The sequence below is a fragment of the Filicampus tigris genome, chromosome 4 (assembly GCF_054856515.1).
Source record: "Filicampus tigris isolate MCC_2025a chromosome 4, RoL_Ftig_1.0, whole genome shotgun sequence".
NCBI classification, from domain to species: Eukaryota; Metazoa; Chordata; class Actinopteri; order Syngnathiformes; family Syngnathidae; genus Filicampus; species Filicampus tigris.
In genome coordinates, this window is record NC_141220.1 from 5,486,298 (window position 1) to 5,501,778 (window position 15,481).

The following is a 15,481-nucleotide window of genomic DNA, read 5'->3' on the forward strand; positions in this document are numbered from 1 at the left end:
CCGATGGATTTTGTCAGCCTCTTCAATAATAGATCAGCATCCTGTCACAGCCATCTTTCCCCTGTGGAACATCCAATCATTCTAACTCCGCTATATTACTAAATTACACAAAATCAAGAAACAATTGCAGACAAGGAAAAATAAAGTTGGACTCACTGTACAGACTAGGGGGGCAAATGTCAATAGAACAACGGAAGTTTACGTCTTAATTTAATTGCATCCTAAATAAAACCCCATTCTTATGATTTGTATTTTCTGTATTTGTACTTGTGCATGTGAGCAAGGAGGAGGGGGAGAGGGCTAGAGGGGGCGGGTCCCAAAGCTACCTCTAGCCTCCTTTTCTCTCTCACACACACGCAGCCTGTCCCAACACAGGCAGGCACGCACGTCTTCTTCTCTCGGCTGTTGTTTTTCTGCCGGGGACAGAGTGACACGATGTTCACGCAGCGGGAAAAGTCCGCGCGAAGTCGACGACGGACAAGAAATGGATGTAATTACTTTCGAGATGAGCTCTGACACTCATTAGACCTTTCTTCCAGTTAACCTTAGTTCGGGTGTCGTCAGTTTTATTTTAAATTGGCTATCACACAGGAGTTTGAGGACCAAAGATTGAATAAAAAAAAACAAACAAAAACATTATATCTGGAAGCACTTAAAGAGCAGAGATGGAGCCAGAAGAAGGGAAAGTCTCTGTGTGGGTCTGCCGGGAAGAGAAGCTGGTCTCCGGGCTGACTAAGAAGACCACATGCACCGATGTGGTCCAAGTCCTGCTGGAGGACCAGAACTTGCGACAAGGTGCCTCAGCTGGGATGCTTTCTGGACCCCTTCAGTCCTATTGCGTGGTGGAGAAATGGAGGGGCTTTGAGAGGATTTTACCCAACAAGACCAAAATCCTTCGACTGTGGAGCGCCTGGGGGGACGAGCAGGAGAACGTCCGCTTTGTCCTGGTCAAGAATGACGCGTCACTTCCCAACAATGGGCCCCGGAGCGCTGAGGCTCGGGTAGTCCAGCGTCGGGAGAATTGGGGTCCCGGCGGAGTAATCAGGGCCCCCGCAAGGACCTGCTGGCCCGCCACAGCCACCAACTTGTCCCAGGAGAGGCAGAGGCGCATTGTGAGGAAGGCCTTCAGGAAGTTGGATAAGTTGAACAAAAAGAAAGAGCAAGCGCTCGGTAAAGATAAGAGCTCCGTGGAGAAGATGGAGACCTTGGTCCACTTGGTGCTTTCGCAGGATCACACCATCCGCCAGCAGGTCCAGAGACTCAAGGAGCTGGATAAGGAGATTGAAAGCTACGAGTCCAAGTTGCACTTTGAGCGCATGAAGAGACACGGGGTCAACTATGTGCAGGACACCTACTTGGAGGACTCCCCTGCATTCCCGGAGGACCGTCAAATCTCTCCAGAAGCCCTGGCCCAGTTTGAGGAGTACGCGCGGCGTTGCGAGGAAGTCGTGCGACTGCAGGAGGAGTTGACGGAGCGAGAGGCGCTCATGGAGAGCATCACCGCGGAGATACAGGAGGAGCTCAACCACAGGTGGATGAAGCGACGGCGGGAGGAGAGAGGAGAAGATGGAAAAATGTCCGAAATGTGCCTGTCTGCTCCTCCGGTGCTTGAGTGTGTGTCTGGTGAAGAGGTGGCGTTGGAGGAGGAGAGGGTCAAAACGCAGCTGAACACCAGCCTTTACATAGGACTGAGACTCAAGACAGACCTGGACGGCATTAGGGGGGACTTGGATCTGAGTCTTGCACTCTGGGAGAGCAAGGAGACTGAACTGCTGGACCTACTAGCCAAAGTGGAGACTATGGAAATAGATCAGGTGAACATCAAACTGGATGATGCTGATGAGGATGATGATGATGATGATGATGATGATGATGATGATGATGATGTAAAGGCGGGTGAGGGTACAACGGTGCCAGCGGAGAAGAGCGGCATTTGGGTGGAGCAGGCCCGAGGTCTGTCAAAGGCCTGCAACATCAACGACGACGACTCAGACACAGGCCTGAGCTCCATGCACAGTCAGGACTCTGACAACCCCCCTGTGTGCGAATCTCTGGTCTAAAGCAGAAAACGTGGACTAACAACACAACTCAATCCACATGCAATTATAATTGCAAAGTAATACATTTAGTGTTAGCAGAGTAAGCTAAAGATTGGTTTGAAAGGCCATGCTTGACTTCCATGAGGTGAGTTGAAAGAGTAACACTTCTTCGGCTATATTTAATACTCTGTGAAAGTAAACCACATAGACATGTAAATATAATATATTCAATCACACGTGTCAACTCAACTCAAGGCCTGCCAAATAATTTCATGTACAACTAAAGCAAATCATGTTGTGTCTATTTTATGTTTCTTGTCTTCACTTAAACGTTGACAAATTAAAAACATGTTTTTGGTTCCAAAACCCCTTTTAAAATAAATCAAAGAATAGTTGAACATTTTTCTCAATATTCTTCTGACTTCTGATTTCCAAACTAGTTATTTATCTATTTGTTGTGTTTACACGTAGGCCTATATATGTTTTCACAGTCATGATGGACCTCTCTGAGAAACCAAGACTACGATGTGTCCCTCAGAAAAATGAGTTTGATACACTGCCTGAAATGAAGTGCTAACTAGGTGCTGGAAAAAAAAAAGTTTGGATTCTATAAGATGAAAGCATGATTCTCATCTGAAATGACAGCAAGCTGCCTGTTATGGTGGTTTGGACAATCGTATTCATACATTTCCAAATTAACAGTCCCATTAAAGTGGAAGTCAACCTCCCAAAATTCTGTGCAAGAATATGTTCTATGTGCCTTTACTAGTCTAAACATGACATTCTGATTTATATTGCATTTGTGTAATATGAGCAAAATAAACCAGTTTTTAGCCATCTCGGAGGTGGGGCGTGACTTTCATTTTGTCACTTCTGTCGACTGACAATGACAACACAGATACTCGGGCTTAGATAACGACCAATCACGGCTCACTTGTTTTCTGAAGCTGAGCCGTGAGTGACCTGAGCCATGAGCAACTGTGATGTCATTTTCAGTCCACAGAAGTGACAAAATGGCCGCCCCATGAGATGGCTAAAAATGAGTGGATTTTACTGCTTAACTCATACTCCAAAAACACAATATTAATCTGAATTCCATGTTTAGACTAGTGAAGAAGTATAAAACATATTCTAAAGAGGGGGTTGACTTCCGCTTTAAGCGCAGAAAAGTCTGCAATTCATTATTCTATACATAGACACGTTAGCCACAAGGTCACGCGAAGGCATTAAAGGTACCACACTACAATAAGGGTATCCTGACAAAACCCATGGGATGAAAGATCAGCCCAAGAGGCAAATCTAAACAAAAAACCTTCCTTCGTGAATTGCAAGGTACGTCATTATTTAATAATTATCGACTACTATTAGGGGGGAGCTGTTCAGCTAATGTTGAGAGGGAGTGGTCATGAAATCAGTTCATTTCAGCCTATTCTAAAATGAACAATTTACATAAATATTGTCATTAATCATTAAAACCACAACTGAGTGCTGTATAAAGTGCATAAGCACAATAGTGGTAGGTGTGGTTGTCCTTGGTGGGAACAGCACAAACTTTCCTCCTTCCAAGTCTGGGTCATTATCTCAATGTTTTGGGAATATTTTGGTCAAAGTAACTTCTCTTGAGCACTGACAAAAATGAACTTAAAGCGGAAGTCAACGCAAACATATTTTTTTCAAGAATATGTTTTATGCAGGCGGCATACTCCGGTTTCCTCCCACATTCCAAAAACATGCATGGTAAGTTGATTGGACTCTCTAAATTGCCCCTAGGTGTGATTGTGAGTGCGGATGTTTGTCTCTGTGTGCCCTGCGATTGGCTGGCAACCAATTCAGGGTGTCCCCCGCCTACTGCCCGAAGACAGCTGGGATAGGCTCCAGCACGCCCCGTGACCCTTGTGAGGATAAGCGGTATCGATAATGGATGGATGGATGTTTTATGCAAGCCCACTAGTTGAAACAGGCATTCTGATAAATATTGCGTTTGTGGAATAAGTATTAATCCACTCGTTTTTAGCCATCTCTGGGGGCGGCCATTTTGTCTTCTGCCGACTGAAAATGACATCACAACTGCTCACAACGACCAATCACGGCTCAGATTCACAGAACAGGTCAGCTGTGATTGGTCGTTGTAAGCAGTTGTGATGTCATTTTCAGTCGACAGAAGACAAAATGGCCACCCTCAGAGATGGCTAAAAGCAAGTGCATTTTGCTACTTAACATATTTCACAAGCGGAAAATTAATCAGAATGCTGTGTTTCAACTAGTGGGCCTGCTGGGAACATATTCTTGAAAAAAATATGTTTGGGTTGACTTCCACCCAGGGACACTTGGGTGATCTTAACATTGGCACTTATATAATAGGTTTGCATGTAAAATAGACATTAGTACTAAAATGCCCACCTCAAAAGACTCTGTAGATTTAAGGTATTTTTTTGTGATTAGGTTTATGACAAATTTCACTGCCCCAAAAAGGGGCGTGGCTTATGTTCTGTTTTCGGTCTCAGCGGTCTACGTCACGCGAGGAAGACATGCTTGGTAATATTGCTCGCTTTGTCAGTTCTGTTGTCTAAAACGGTGACCGATCGCTCCCAAAATGCAAATGCACATTACTACCCTTGTCCACATCAAACTGTGAAAGTACAAAAGTGTTCTGCACAATAGATTACATTTATTGACATAAAACGTGATCTCATCATGATCACCTCCACAAAATCAAAAATTCCGTGGCGATTGCTCCTCCACTTTCACAAGCTGAAGTGTACAAGAGCATGAATGCGCACACGAACCCCGACTGGTTATATTTCGGACATTTAGCAACGCTAAACTCGTGTCTCAGGAGGGAGAGAGACGCAGCTTGCAGCAGCAGCAGGCAGATTGGAGCCCCCCGCTTCCCTCCCCGGTTAAAGGTAGGATTGGGACAGCGGAAGTTTAGCAACAACTAGCTTCAGGCTTGTGCCCTGCGACTGGCTGGCGACCAGTTCGGGGTGTAGTCTGCCTTCGCCCGTTGACGGCTGGGATAGGCTCCAGCAACTCCCCGCGACCCTGTATAGGATAAGCGGTTTGGAAGATAGCTTCAGGCTGTAAAAACAAAAGGCGTTAGCACAACAACATTAGCTCCTTACTGTCCGCCTAGCGTGTGGAAGTGAAGATGAGCCTGTGTCTTCATGTCGCCTCGCAAGCAGTCGCACGCGGTGTCTCTGCTTTTTGCTTGCAGCCCCCATCTGCCCTAGTGAAGCGGCTTGAGAGTAACAAAAGCCCTCATCGAACAGCGAACGAAAAGTTCCAGCGAGGCTGACTGCACAGCCGAGAGTGTGGCCGCATTGGAACGTGCCATTTCGGCTGTTACTTTCCAAATTGGACGACGCGTTGTAAGCCGAAAAACTGAGTCCATTCCTCATCCAAATAAATGTGCACGTCTACTCATTCCCACTTCAGTCTCTGTAAATATCCTGACTGGTGTTTAATGCCTCGCCCGTCCTAACCGTGATCAGCAAAGAAGCAGTGTTTTTTTTTTTTTTTTCAAGCAAAGAGGCTGGCTCTAGCCTATGTAGCTCTGCTGACTTCCACATTTCCTCATTCTCATATAAATCAGCCACGGAGAGGTTACTCCTTTTGATATGTTGAAGTGGGCATTAATAGAGATGTCCACATAAATTTTGGTGCTAATTGATCGCCGTTTTTGGACGTTATAAGTAATGAAAATACAATGATTTCCAATGGAGGGTTTGGAATCGGTCCCTCGCGTGACTCCGGCCGAACAAGGATAGATCGGCAGGGGGCGCGGCCATTCTGCTCATTAACAAGGGGCGTTATTCATAGAGTCACTTATTTCTTCCTAATTTCTCCCAAATTTATTGATAAAATAGAAAATGACAACTTTTTTCATTTTCCTGATCAAAAAATATATAAAATGAACTTGTTAGTGAAAATGTGTCCATCCCGGGACCCACCGTCCCTTTAAAATACTTGCCTGGCTGGTGCAACAAAATTTGAGTTATTCATGTTCCACCAAGATTGTGTCTGACAGTGCTTACAAGGCAGATGAGGGTCATGACATTGTGAAATTTGTGGGTCAAAATTTCATATATTTACAGTACATTTCATTTTCCTTTTGAAAACAAAACAAAACCAAATGTTGTCTCTCGAGACATGGTCTTTTAATTTGGTCTTGAGTAACCTACCAGGTCTTTACTTTTGCATCTTACTGTATGTGAGTCTAAACCCATGAAACATCATAGTTTAAGACAATTATAGAAATATAATTGTCAATCACACCAACCTTCAAGTTAAAAAAGTATTTCAGGCCTTATTTGATTATTTTTAAACACAATCAAGTTAGGTAGTCCAAATGTTTTGCAGATTAGCAACATAAACTACAACGGAAGCTATGTTAAAATGAATACCCTTGGATTGGATTGTAAGACTGTTGTGGCGACAAATCCGACATGTCTGCTGGTATAGTAGTAAAATGGTCAAGAGTACATTTGTATGGCCAGTAAGAGTAAGCAATATGGTTTATGTGGCATTAGCTGGCTGTGCAGCTAAATTAAGGGCCATTTTGTTTGGCCTTCTCAGGCCACAGCAGGGTAACATCTCGCTCTTTCATAATCGCTGGCTCTAGATCAACAACTCAGAGGCTCCATATACGCTTAAATATGCAATCAGCGCCACATGTGTCGAAATAATCAGAAAAACCTCTGACTTGTAGTGTAGCTTTTTGCAGCACGAGTGATTGAATTTGATTTTATTCTGTGTTTTATAAGTAACACTTTTTTGGGTTTATGGCAAATGAAGAAATAGTTTGCACATCTTGGTGCCACAATGAATTCAAGCGTGTTTGAATGAATATGCTATGTGTATGCTGGTCACACATATTTGTGTGTAATTGTTACTCCCTGATCACTCTTGCATGAGCTTCTACTCTCATCATGACAACCTGAAAGAGAAACATGAATACACTCCTGTGAGCTCATGTTACCATGCAGTAACACACCTGCACACAGCCTACGGGTGATGTCTTCCAGGGTCAGGCCAATTCTCACTTACCTCCTCTGCTGTCCAAACACGCAGACCTCTTTGTTCTAGTGTACCTGCAATTAAAGCCCAGGTGTTGAATTTTCTTTTTCATTGTTTGCTTTATTTACATTGAAGGGGGTAATGATCAGTGTATCATTAAAATTCTACTGGTGCTGATAAAAAAATCATAGAGATTTTCTTTTTAATCGTCAGTTTATAGTAATATTTATATGTAACAGGGCTGTTCGATTTTGCCTAATAAGAACATCTTGATTATTTTCTCTCAAACCCGATTTTACGATTAAAATAAATAAAAAAATAATAAAAAATGAAGTTTTATGAATGTCTTTTATTTAAATTTTATTTTTCTTTCTTTGAACTCAAAATGCCAGTCAATTTAACTTAATACACACGGAACAATCCATTGGGATTAACTGCATTTTACTTACACAAAAGATTTCAGATCTGTTCTTAATCAAACCAATAATGAAAGAAGAAAATGCATATACCATCTGAAACAAAATCATCAACATGAGAGAAGGTAGACAGTCAAGTTTGTAAACCAAACAGTCTGTCAGCAAGTCATTTTGCCGACCAGCCAGTGACTAGCCTTTCACCTTTCTCCCTGGTCTTACTTAAACATAAATCAATGATTAGTGCAAAACTGTCACTCAATAATACAATGCACTGTCAAGCTTACGCTTGTACGGATGTATAGTCCGGCTGGACCAGATGTCCATTGTAGAGGAGAAAAAAGGGACGCCTTTCAAATGTTGAGTTACTTGCTCACAGGTTGTATTTTACATGCGGGGCACACACAACACTACAGTTCTATTTTTGCTCTATTTATTAACTAAACGCTCACTTGCCAGAGCAAATAGCATAATCGCCTGTAGCCATGGATGTTGTTGTTTCGGACTGCGCGCTCGTGGAAGGAAGCGGAAATGCAGAGGAAACTACGGTGGCATAGATACACCAAAAATAAAAAAGAATCGAACGTGCCGATTTGAAGGTGTTTAAAATCGTTTTATCCAGAAAATTCGGTTTCGGTTCAAACTCCCTTAATCGAGCAGCCCTAATATGTAATATACAGTGGGGTGCAAAGGTAGGTCTACGGTCGTATCTTTATTTCTTCCTTCTTTTTAATTTTAATCTTAAAAAAAGATTTTAAAAAAATACTACTGTACCTCTTACCCAAAGTCAGCTGGAATAGGGTCCAGCTCACTCGCAAACCAAATGAACAAAGCGGTATAAGCAGAGGAGGGCATTCCGTCAGTATCGATGCTGAATGACGGAAACTTTGAAACACTGACGTCCGTCAATAGCGACAGAAGGTCCATCAGTGACGGACTCCTGTTTCGCTGGCGACTGACGGAAACACGCGCCGCATGCTTCGCGTGTTTGTTCGACGGGGTGACTACACCGGGTTTGCTTCGTAGGTTGATAGAGGAGGTGCTTCTTTTTCCTCTGAGAGAAAATAAAGGCTGAACATCACTCGTCGTTCTGGTGACCTGTGGTTGTGTTGGCTGCTGAATCTCGGTTCCCATTTTCAAAGCATGCTCCTTTTTAGGTTGTCCTGGGGCAGGTAAAGAGAGCTGGCTGTGTTGAATACCTTTTGGTCCTCCAGACATTGTCCCATTTTGTTTTACTCCACCACACTGTGTGGGTGTGTGTCAGTTTTTTTTTTAAACTTTATCTGGCTGTGTGTCTGCTTGTGCTGCCCCTGCATGTAGACCCATCGCCAGAGCCCACCTTTAAGGCGGGGCCTCTTGAGTACGTCAACGCCGCAGCCCTATTGGATGCGGCAAAGTGAAGCCCTTTGTGAAGATGCCTCATTCACTTGCTCCTTGGAAATGTATCATCAAGCAAAAACTCACAGGATTAATTCCGAACCATAGCTTTTGATTGCATTATGTCATTGTAACTCAATTTTATGAAAAATATTTGCCGATTTTATGGCCAATACAATGTCCACATGCAATATGGCGGATGCGCTGACATATTGCTTTGAACGGGCCGCAGATTCAATGGGTGTCTGCAGCAGAATTGAAAAGGAAAAACAGAAAAGAAATTGATCTTTGTTTGAGATGGACAAATTCTTTGTGGCTCCCGTGGTTTCTTTTATGAAACGGGTTCAAATGGCTCTTTAGTTGCCAACAATAATGTAATTGGTTCCTCCTCACTTGCGTGCTGCCAGGCAGTGTTGCCAACTTAGCGACTTTGTTGCTATATTTAGCAAGTTTTCAGACCCCTCTAGCGACTCTTTTTCAAAAAAGCGACTAGCGACAAATCTAGCGACTTTTCTGTTGTTATTGGAGACTGTTGTGAAAGCATGTATCATTTCTATTGTTCTCGACATGCAGCAGGTGCCTCCGTTGGCCTTTCCCTCGTAGGCAGCCCAGCCTCACTGGCAGCCCAGTCCTCAAATTAAAGTCAAATGTAAAGACAAAAATTGTGACTCAAAAGAACTTTGCAGATTCATGGGTGATATCAGTAGTCTCCTAAGCAGTCTTTGCCGCCCGTGCGGAGCGCAGATTGGCCTTTTGATTATGTATAGGGCATCAATACTGCAGACATATCCAATTTATATCCACATACAAAAGAGGCCCAGGTCGGATTTGAAAAAAATGGAATTGTACTGTTCACACTGCCCGAAAAAAATCACATACAGATGCATAAGGGCAGAAAAAAAAAATTGAATTGAGCTGCAGTGTGAACTTAGCCTAAGACTGTGTCCAACCTCTTTTAACAAAACATGGACAACTTTATTACTGTGTAGGTACTGATAAGCCTCAGAGCTTTTGAGATTGCTCATTACATCACGTATGAAGCGAAGTTCTGAAAGTAGCTAAACATGTGACTATACCTTGTCGCTGGCCTCTTTTGGGTTGGGTATTCCGCCTAGTCGACGGACCGCTCCGTCTATCCGTCTAGGACGGATGACCATTTTTCAGGCGATAAACGATAAACGGGAAAAAAAAGATGGACTAAGCATAAGCAGAAGTGGATTTTTGCCCGTCTATGTAATTGTTTATAACCTGACATTGATGATTGTTTAGTTTGATGTAAGTGATAGATGGACTGACCGATAGGCGATTACGTACTATTTGTTCCGGTTTGACAAAAAAGACGGACGGCAGAAGGGTACCCTAGCTGCAGATGAAAGCCGATAAACAGACTGGGACAGTTTTGTAAAATACCCAGCTCTCCTTCTGCTACTTGAGCAGGAAGCAGGATTGAATGGTTTTCTCTTCTAAGCTAAGTAACAACTGGTGTTCTCACATTTGTTGAAGCCTGTAACTGTGATAGAACGTGGACTCGCGCAAACAGTTACAATGTAAACAAACAAGCTGGAGTACCAGGAGAAATCATTGCGAGCACAGGACGAACATACAAACTCCACAGAGAAAGGCTGGAACCGAGATTTTGAACCCCGAACTTCAGAACTGTGAGGCAGACCAGCTAACCACTGTGCTGCATGTGTTTAATAGTGATACCCAATCGTGTGCTTGTGGCCAAATTACTTTCAAACTTTGACTCTGTCTTGTATAGATAACACGGGTCCCCGAGGCCGCTGTCTGTCAGCTTCCTCATGATTCATGTCAAAGTAGTCACTCGATACAAGCTGCTGCCATTCAACACCATGTGTCTCATTCCAACACACTGCCTGTCAACGGGAAGATGTTTTCATCATGCGGTTGTATTTATGACGGTGTGTGGTTGCTAATTCTTGACTTTCTTCACTTTGATTTTGGATTGACACAAATGACTCTTCAGTCCACATTGGCAGTCAAACAGGTTCATTTGATACCAACAAGCCATCTCAGTTTCTCTTTAGCTCTATCCGTGGTTGACACTGCCAAACTGAAGTCTATGATGAAAGACTACAATACCTATAATATAATAGAAAACATTCAGTTCAAAATGTCCGGCAGGATACCTTGAAATGTATACAATGTACTACTAAAAAAATTGACTTAAATTGTGTTATTAATATTAGACATTAGGAGTTTATTTTTTTTATGGGCAAAAGCGTTTTGTAAAATAAATGACGACAAAGTTCTATTCAACGTTCTTTTTTTTTGCTCATACAAAAAAATTATCCTCAAAATCTATGACCGATCCGAACCGTGACTTATGTTATCCGTTGGACCACTAGTGAGTTCTAAAGACAATCTCCTGGTACTCATGCGAGTACCGCATGAAAAAAATTATGTGCACCCCTGTACATTGGATCAGTTTGGATATGCATCATGGCAGTATGAATAGAAAGTAAATAAATAGATTGGGATGTGTTCAGATCAGAATCATCCCTCTTCCAAATATGGATAAAACCACAATTGTGTCAGCTACATGCCAATAACAGTGCACCATAAGAATAAGAAGAATAAGAATAAGAAGGCCTTTATTGATCCCAGAGTGGGGAAATTGTCAGTGTTACAGCAGCAAATATATAGGTCACACAGGGACGGCGGCATAATGTAGCCATTAATGTATAACATTAACGGCAAACATTCAGGATCAAACCTATGTAAATATACGCAGTAACTATGTGTATATATATAAACACACAAACTGGATAACATTCAACGCGAGCTTGCTATCATTGAAATAGAGCGATTGGTCCAAAATACATACACCTGCTTCTCTTCAAACAAGAAAAATAAATACATGAAAAATGCACATTGTAAATCTTAACAATCTTAACAATCCTTTGACAGCAAAAGGATCGAAAATTCAAAATGGTCTAAATACGACACATTAGCGGTGTGCCCACCAACAGTGACTGGTGGAGTGAGGCAAAAGTTCATTTGAATCAATTGGGTAAAGAGTAAATTTAACAGTAAGTTACATTCAATATTTTGATTATTTAGGGTTAAGGTATACGCACTACAAGGTGATTAGTGATACTATTCTTGTTCAGTCAGTTGTTGAAGTCACGTGTATTTTAAGAAATAGAAATAATGAGTTCACATTTTCCCAACATACAGTCATCATACAATAGTCTGTTCCTAGTGAGAGATTGTGGAAGGACTGTAACACTAGCACAAGTCACTGAAAAGAAAGTAACACTAGAAGATACTCCACCCAGAGGACCATTCGTTCTTACAATAGTGTTTTCCATGTCCAGAGATAAATCAACTTAGCATTTAAAGGTTCATAATGACCTGTTTTTCTTTGCACATTTTCATCTGTCCTCATGATAAAAAGGACGCACCCAGGGCCGAACTAACCAATTGGCTTACCTGGGCTTGAGCCCAGGGGCCTACGGAAGTCGGGGGCCTATCAGAATAAAAAATAAAATTAAATAAATAAATAAAGTTGTTGATTTTTCTCTCAATCACTTTACATTCTTGCCATGAGTTGACCAAAGCCGCAAGCGATTCTGTGCAACGCCGTGGCCATAGACAGGGCCTATTAGAAGTCCTATAGTCGAATAGTTGATATTATTCTGCCACTTAAATTCAGTTGCCGCTGCAGTACCCGAGGCCCGCTCTAGGGGACCTATTTGAAGGCATTAAATTTCACATTATTCTCTCATTTGTTTATTTGTTAGTCAATCATGTCATCGTGGCATCCGAGGACCAATCGCAGACCCGTACCGTATATATTATGACAATTTTCAGCCAATCCCGATGTAGAGAAAGTTTCCGTTATAGAGCTCCTTACGTCACGTGACTGATCCCCGAGTGCATTTGTTTATGCAGCCAAGCTGACAGGACCGCTTAGCGGTGGCAGTTTAAGTTATATTCTGTTTCTGTCCAAGTGAACTCACATCTAACTTTGATGACAAGGATATAATGAGTGGACAGGTTGGCATCACAGATGCACCAGGAGTGCTTTTTCAACGACGGCAGATGCAACTGGTGAGTCCTCATGATCGTACAAAGACTCAGAAGGTTACATAAAGTTTAGGTTACTGGCCGTGTGGACTTAAAACTGCGTGGCTTTAATCTTTTAGACAAGCATACTAGCAGGATCAACCATGCTGCATCGGAGCCAGGGCTGGGCTAGGTGGCTGTGGCGGCAGCCGGGCCGGCGACAGGCTATAGGCACACCCGCACTCGCTCTGCCATGGTGGCAGCTACCGGTGCCGAGCGCTGGCCGGCCTCGCTCTGAGGCCGCAAGAAACGCGGCGCTCGGCGTAATTCCCGTGGGCAAGGAGGGGATTCCTCGCTGTACAACGGGGCGCACCGTATGGGGCGCTTGCTTGCACAACCCCAGGGCTGGAGAGCGAGGTCGACCCGCAGGCCGGAGGAGCTGTCACCCCGAATGCGGCGCAATTACTTAATTGGTTCTTCTTTTGGTATCCTGTAGAATTCTCACATCTTCTTTTGCTCCCTGTCTACCATTGTCAAAGTGTGGTATTTCCTTAAGTTAGTGGCAAGTTCTCTACCCTGCGCCTTGTTTGTATTTAGCGCAGGACTCGTGGGATGCGTGATGCCAGCGTATGGAGCTCTTTAGGATGGGCGGACGGACTGTTCCACCCCTGGGACGGAATGCCCAGCTCTGCTTACCAGCAGTGTTACTGCTCATAAAAAGTGCAGTGGGACGAAGGCTTCTCCTTATATGACACAATGTAGTAGTAGTAGTAGTAGTAGTAATATGTAATAGTTGGACTGTTTTGTATGTTGTTATTTACTAGAAAGACATACCCTTTTTCCTCATTGTGACACTCTCTGTTCACTGGTTGCAAGAAGAGATGGAGCACATGGTTAGAAAGCTGTTGCATGTGTGTGTATGTGTGAGCTCATCAGAGGTGTGTGGGGTGGTACGAGGTCAGTGAGCTGTCACAGCTTGCATCTCTTAACCTCAAACACTGCGGTTTATATAATAAACCCTGGACACATGTTGTGTGCATGTAGCATTTGTGCGTTAAACTGATATGCATTCAGATTATTTATTCTTGTGTGGGTATTAAAGCAACACTGTCATTTGTCAGTTTTTGTTGATTATGGTGGCGCCATGTGGACAAAAGCCATAGTTTTTTGACTAAAGTCAACCACATTTCCCGTGCGCGCCAGCGCGTAGTGTCGTGAAATCCTAGCTATCGCTGGCCTGCAAGTTGGACTGAATTACATTTCTATTTCCAGTGGCTGTGTGAAAGAGGAATAGCGATGAGGTAATGAATTTAATTCTGTTTGAACAATACGTTAGTTTTTTAAAATTGTTTTGGGGCTTCTGCCATGACACTAGGAATAGCGTGTGGAGTTCGAATTGACTTCCGTCCTTATTACGTAAGGAGGAAGTGACGTATGCTGTAAAGTAATTCAGGACATTTGTATTTTTTGTGTAAAAGGGTTACTCCCTCCCTCCTCAAAGTTGCTTAGTGCCAGTAAAAATGATACAGGCCCCCTCAGGGCATGACAAAAGACCCATTCAACTAGTTGTAAGTCAATGTTTCGTCAAAACAGTTGTAAACAACTTTTTATTCAGGTTGAATACTTTCTCGGTGTTGCTTTAATGCAGTGCTTCTCAAATAGTGGGGCGGGCCCCATGGGAGGACGCGATGCGATGCTGAGGGGTCACGCGTGTGACCCTGGGTAACATACTTTTTTCCAGCCGTACTACAATAAAGTGTAATTGCACACCCACTCCAGTAGTTGGCAGTGGCGCTCTAATTGCCAATTGTGCGCAGCCAGTATTAACTCTACGGTGTAGGTTTATTTTGCAACGAGCTGGTGATGTGAAGTGTAGTAAACAAATCCTTGGACAACATGAACATTTTTTTTTCTATTCTAGTCTATTGTTCTTGTAAATTGAACTATATCTCTTTTTTCTTGTTTTCTTTATGTTAATAAGAATACAATGTTATGCAGAGGTGTACCTATAACTATTTTATAGACAAATGCTATTATTTATAGTTGCGGCGGAGAGTGGGTGGTGGGGTGAGTGGCGCAAATTGTTTTCTTCTTGCTAGTGGGGGCATAGCAGAAAATAATTGAGAAGCACTGCTTTAATGTATGGCCATCACATTTGTATGTCAGCATGTCACCTTGCCAGATGTAGTGGATTTTGATGCTTTCAACTCTCACATACTAAAATGGAAATGATCACAGCTGTAGACGTGATATAATGTCAACCTCTAGTCAAATGTCACTGGAATTGGATAATTGTATTTTTGATTTCCATTCACATTTGGTCAACAAGTATGAATCTTAAAAACAGGAGGTGCCGAAAGCAGAATGCCTTGAATTGAATGGCAAGCGTAACGTATAACTCGGATGGGGTTATACAGTGAATGTCAAACTACTGGTGATAGTAAAGGGACAAACTCACAATAAAATGCTGGCCTGGCCAATCGATAGACCTTACTGTAAAGAAGTTAGAGAGTGCCACAGCTTTAGTAATGAAGGTGAATATACAGTCAGTAAATATTAAAGCATTCATTTTTGCAGCGTAGCCATTGCTCATTAGCAATGCAC

At 42.8% G+C, this 15,481-nt stretch overlaps 1 protein-coding gene across 1 annotated transcript; it reads left to right on the top strand.

Moving 5' to 3' along the window:
- Positions 1 to 369: 369 nt before the first annotated feature.
- LOC147148275 (ras association domain-containing protein 10-like) lies at positions 370 to 2,437 on the top strand. Its single transcript, XM_086028647.1, has one exon. It carries the CDS (start codon positions 666 to 668, stop codon positions 2,058 to 2,060), a length of 1,395 nt encoding a protein of 464 aa, XP_085884773.1. The 5' UTR covers positions 370 to 665; the 3' UTR covers positions 2,061 to 2,437.
- The last annotated feature ends 13,044 nt before the right edge of the window (positions 2,438 to 15,481 follow it).

Excerpts from the sequence above, each read along its gene's own strand:
- LOC147148275 (XM_086028647.1), top strand. The coding sequence starts at position 666 with ATGGAGCCAGAAGAAGGGAAAGTCTCTGTGTGGGTCTGCCGGGAAGAG.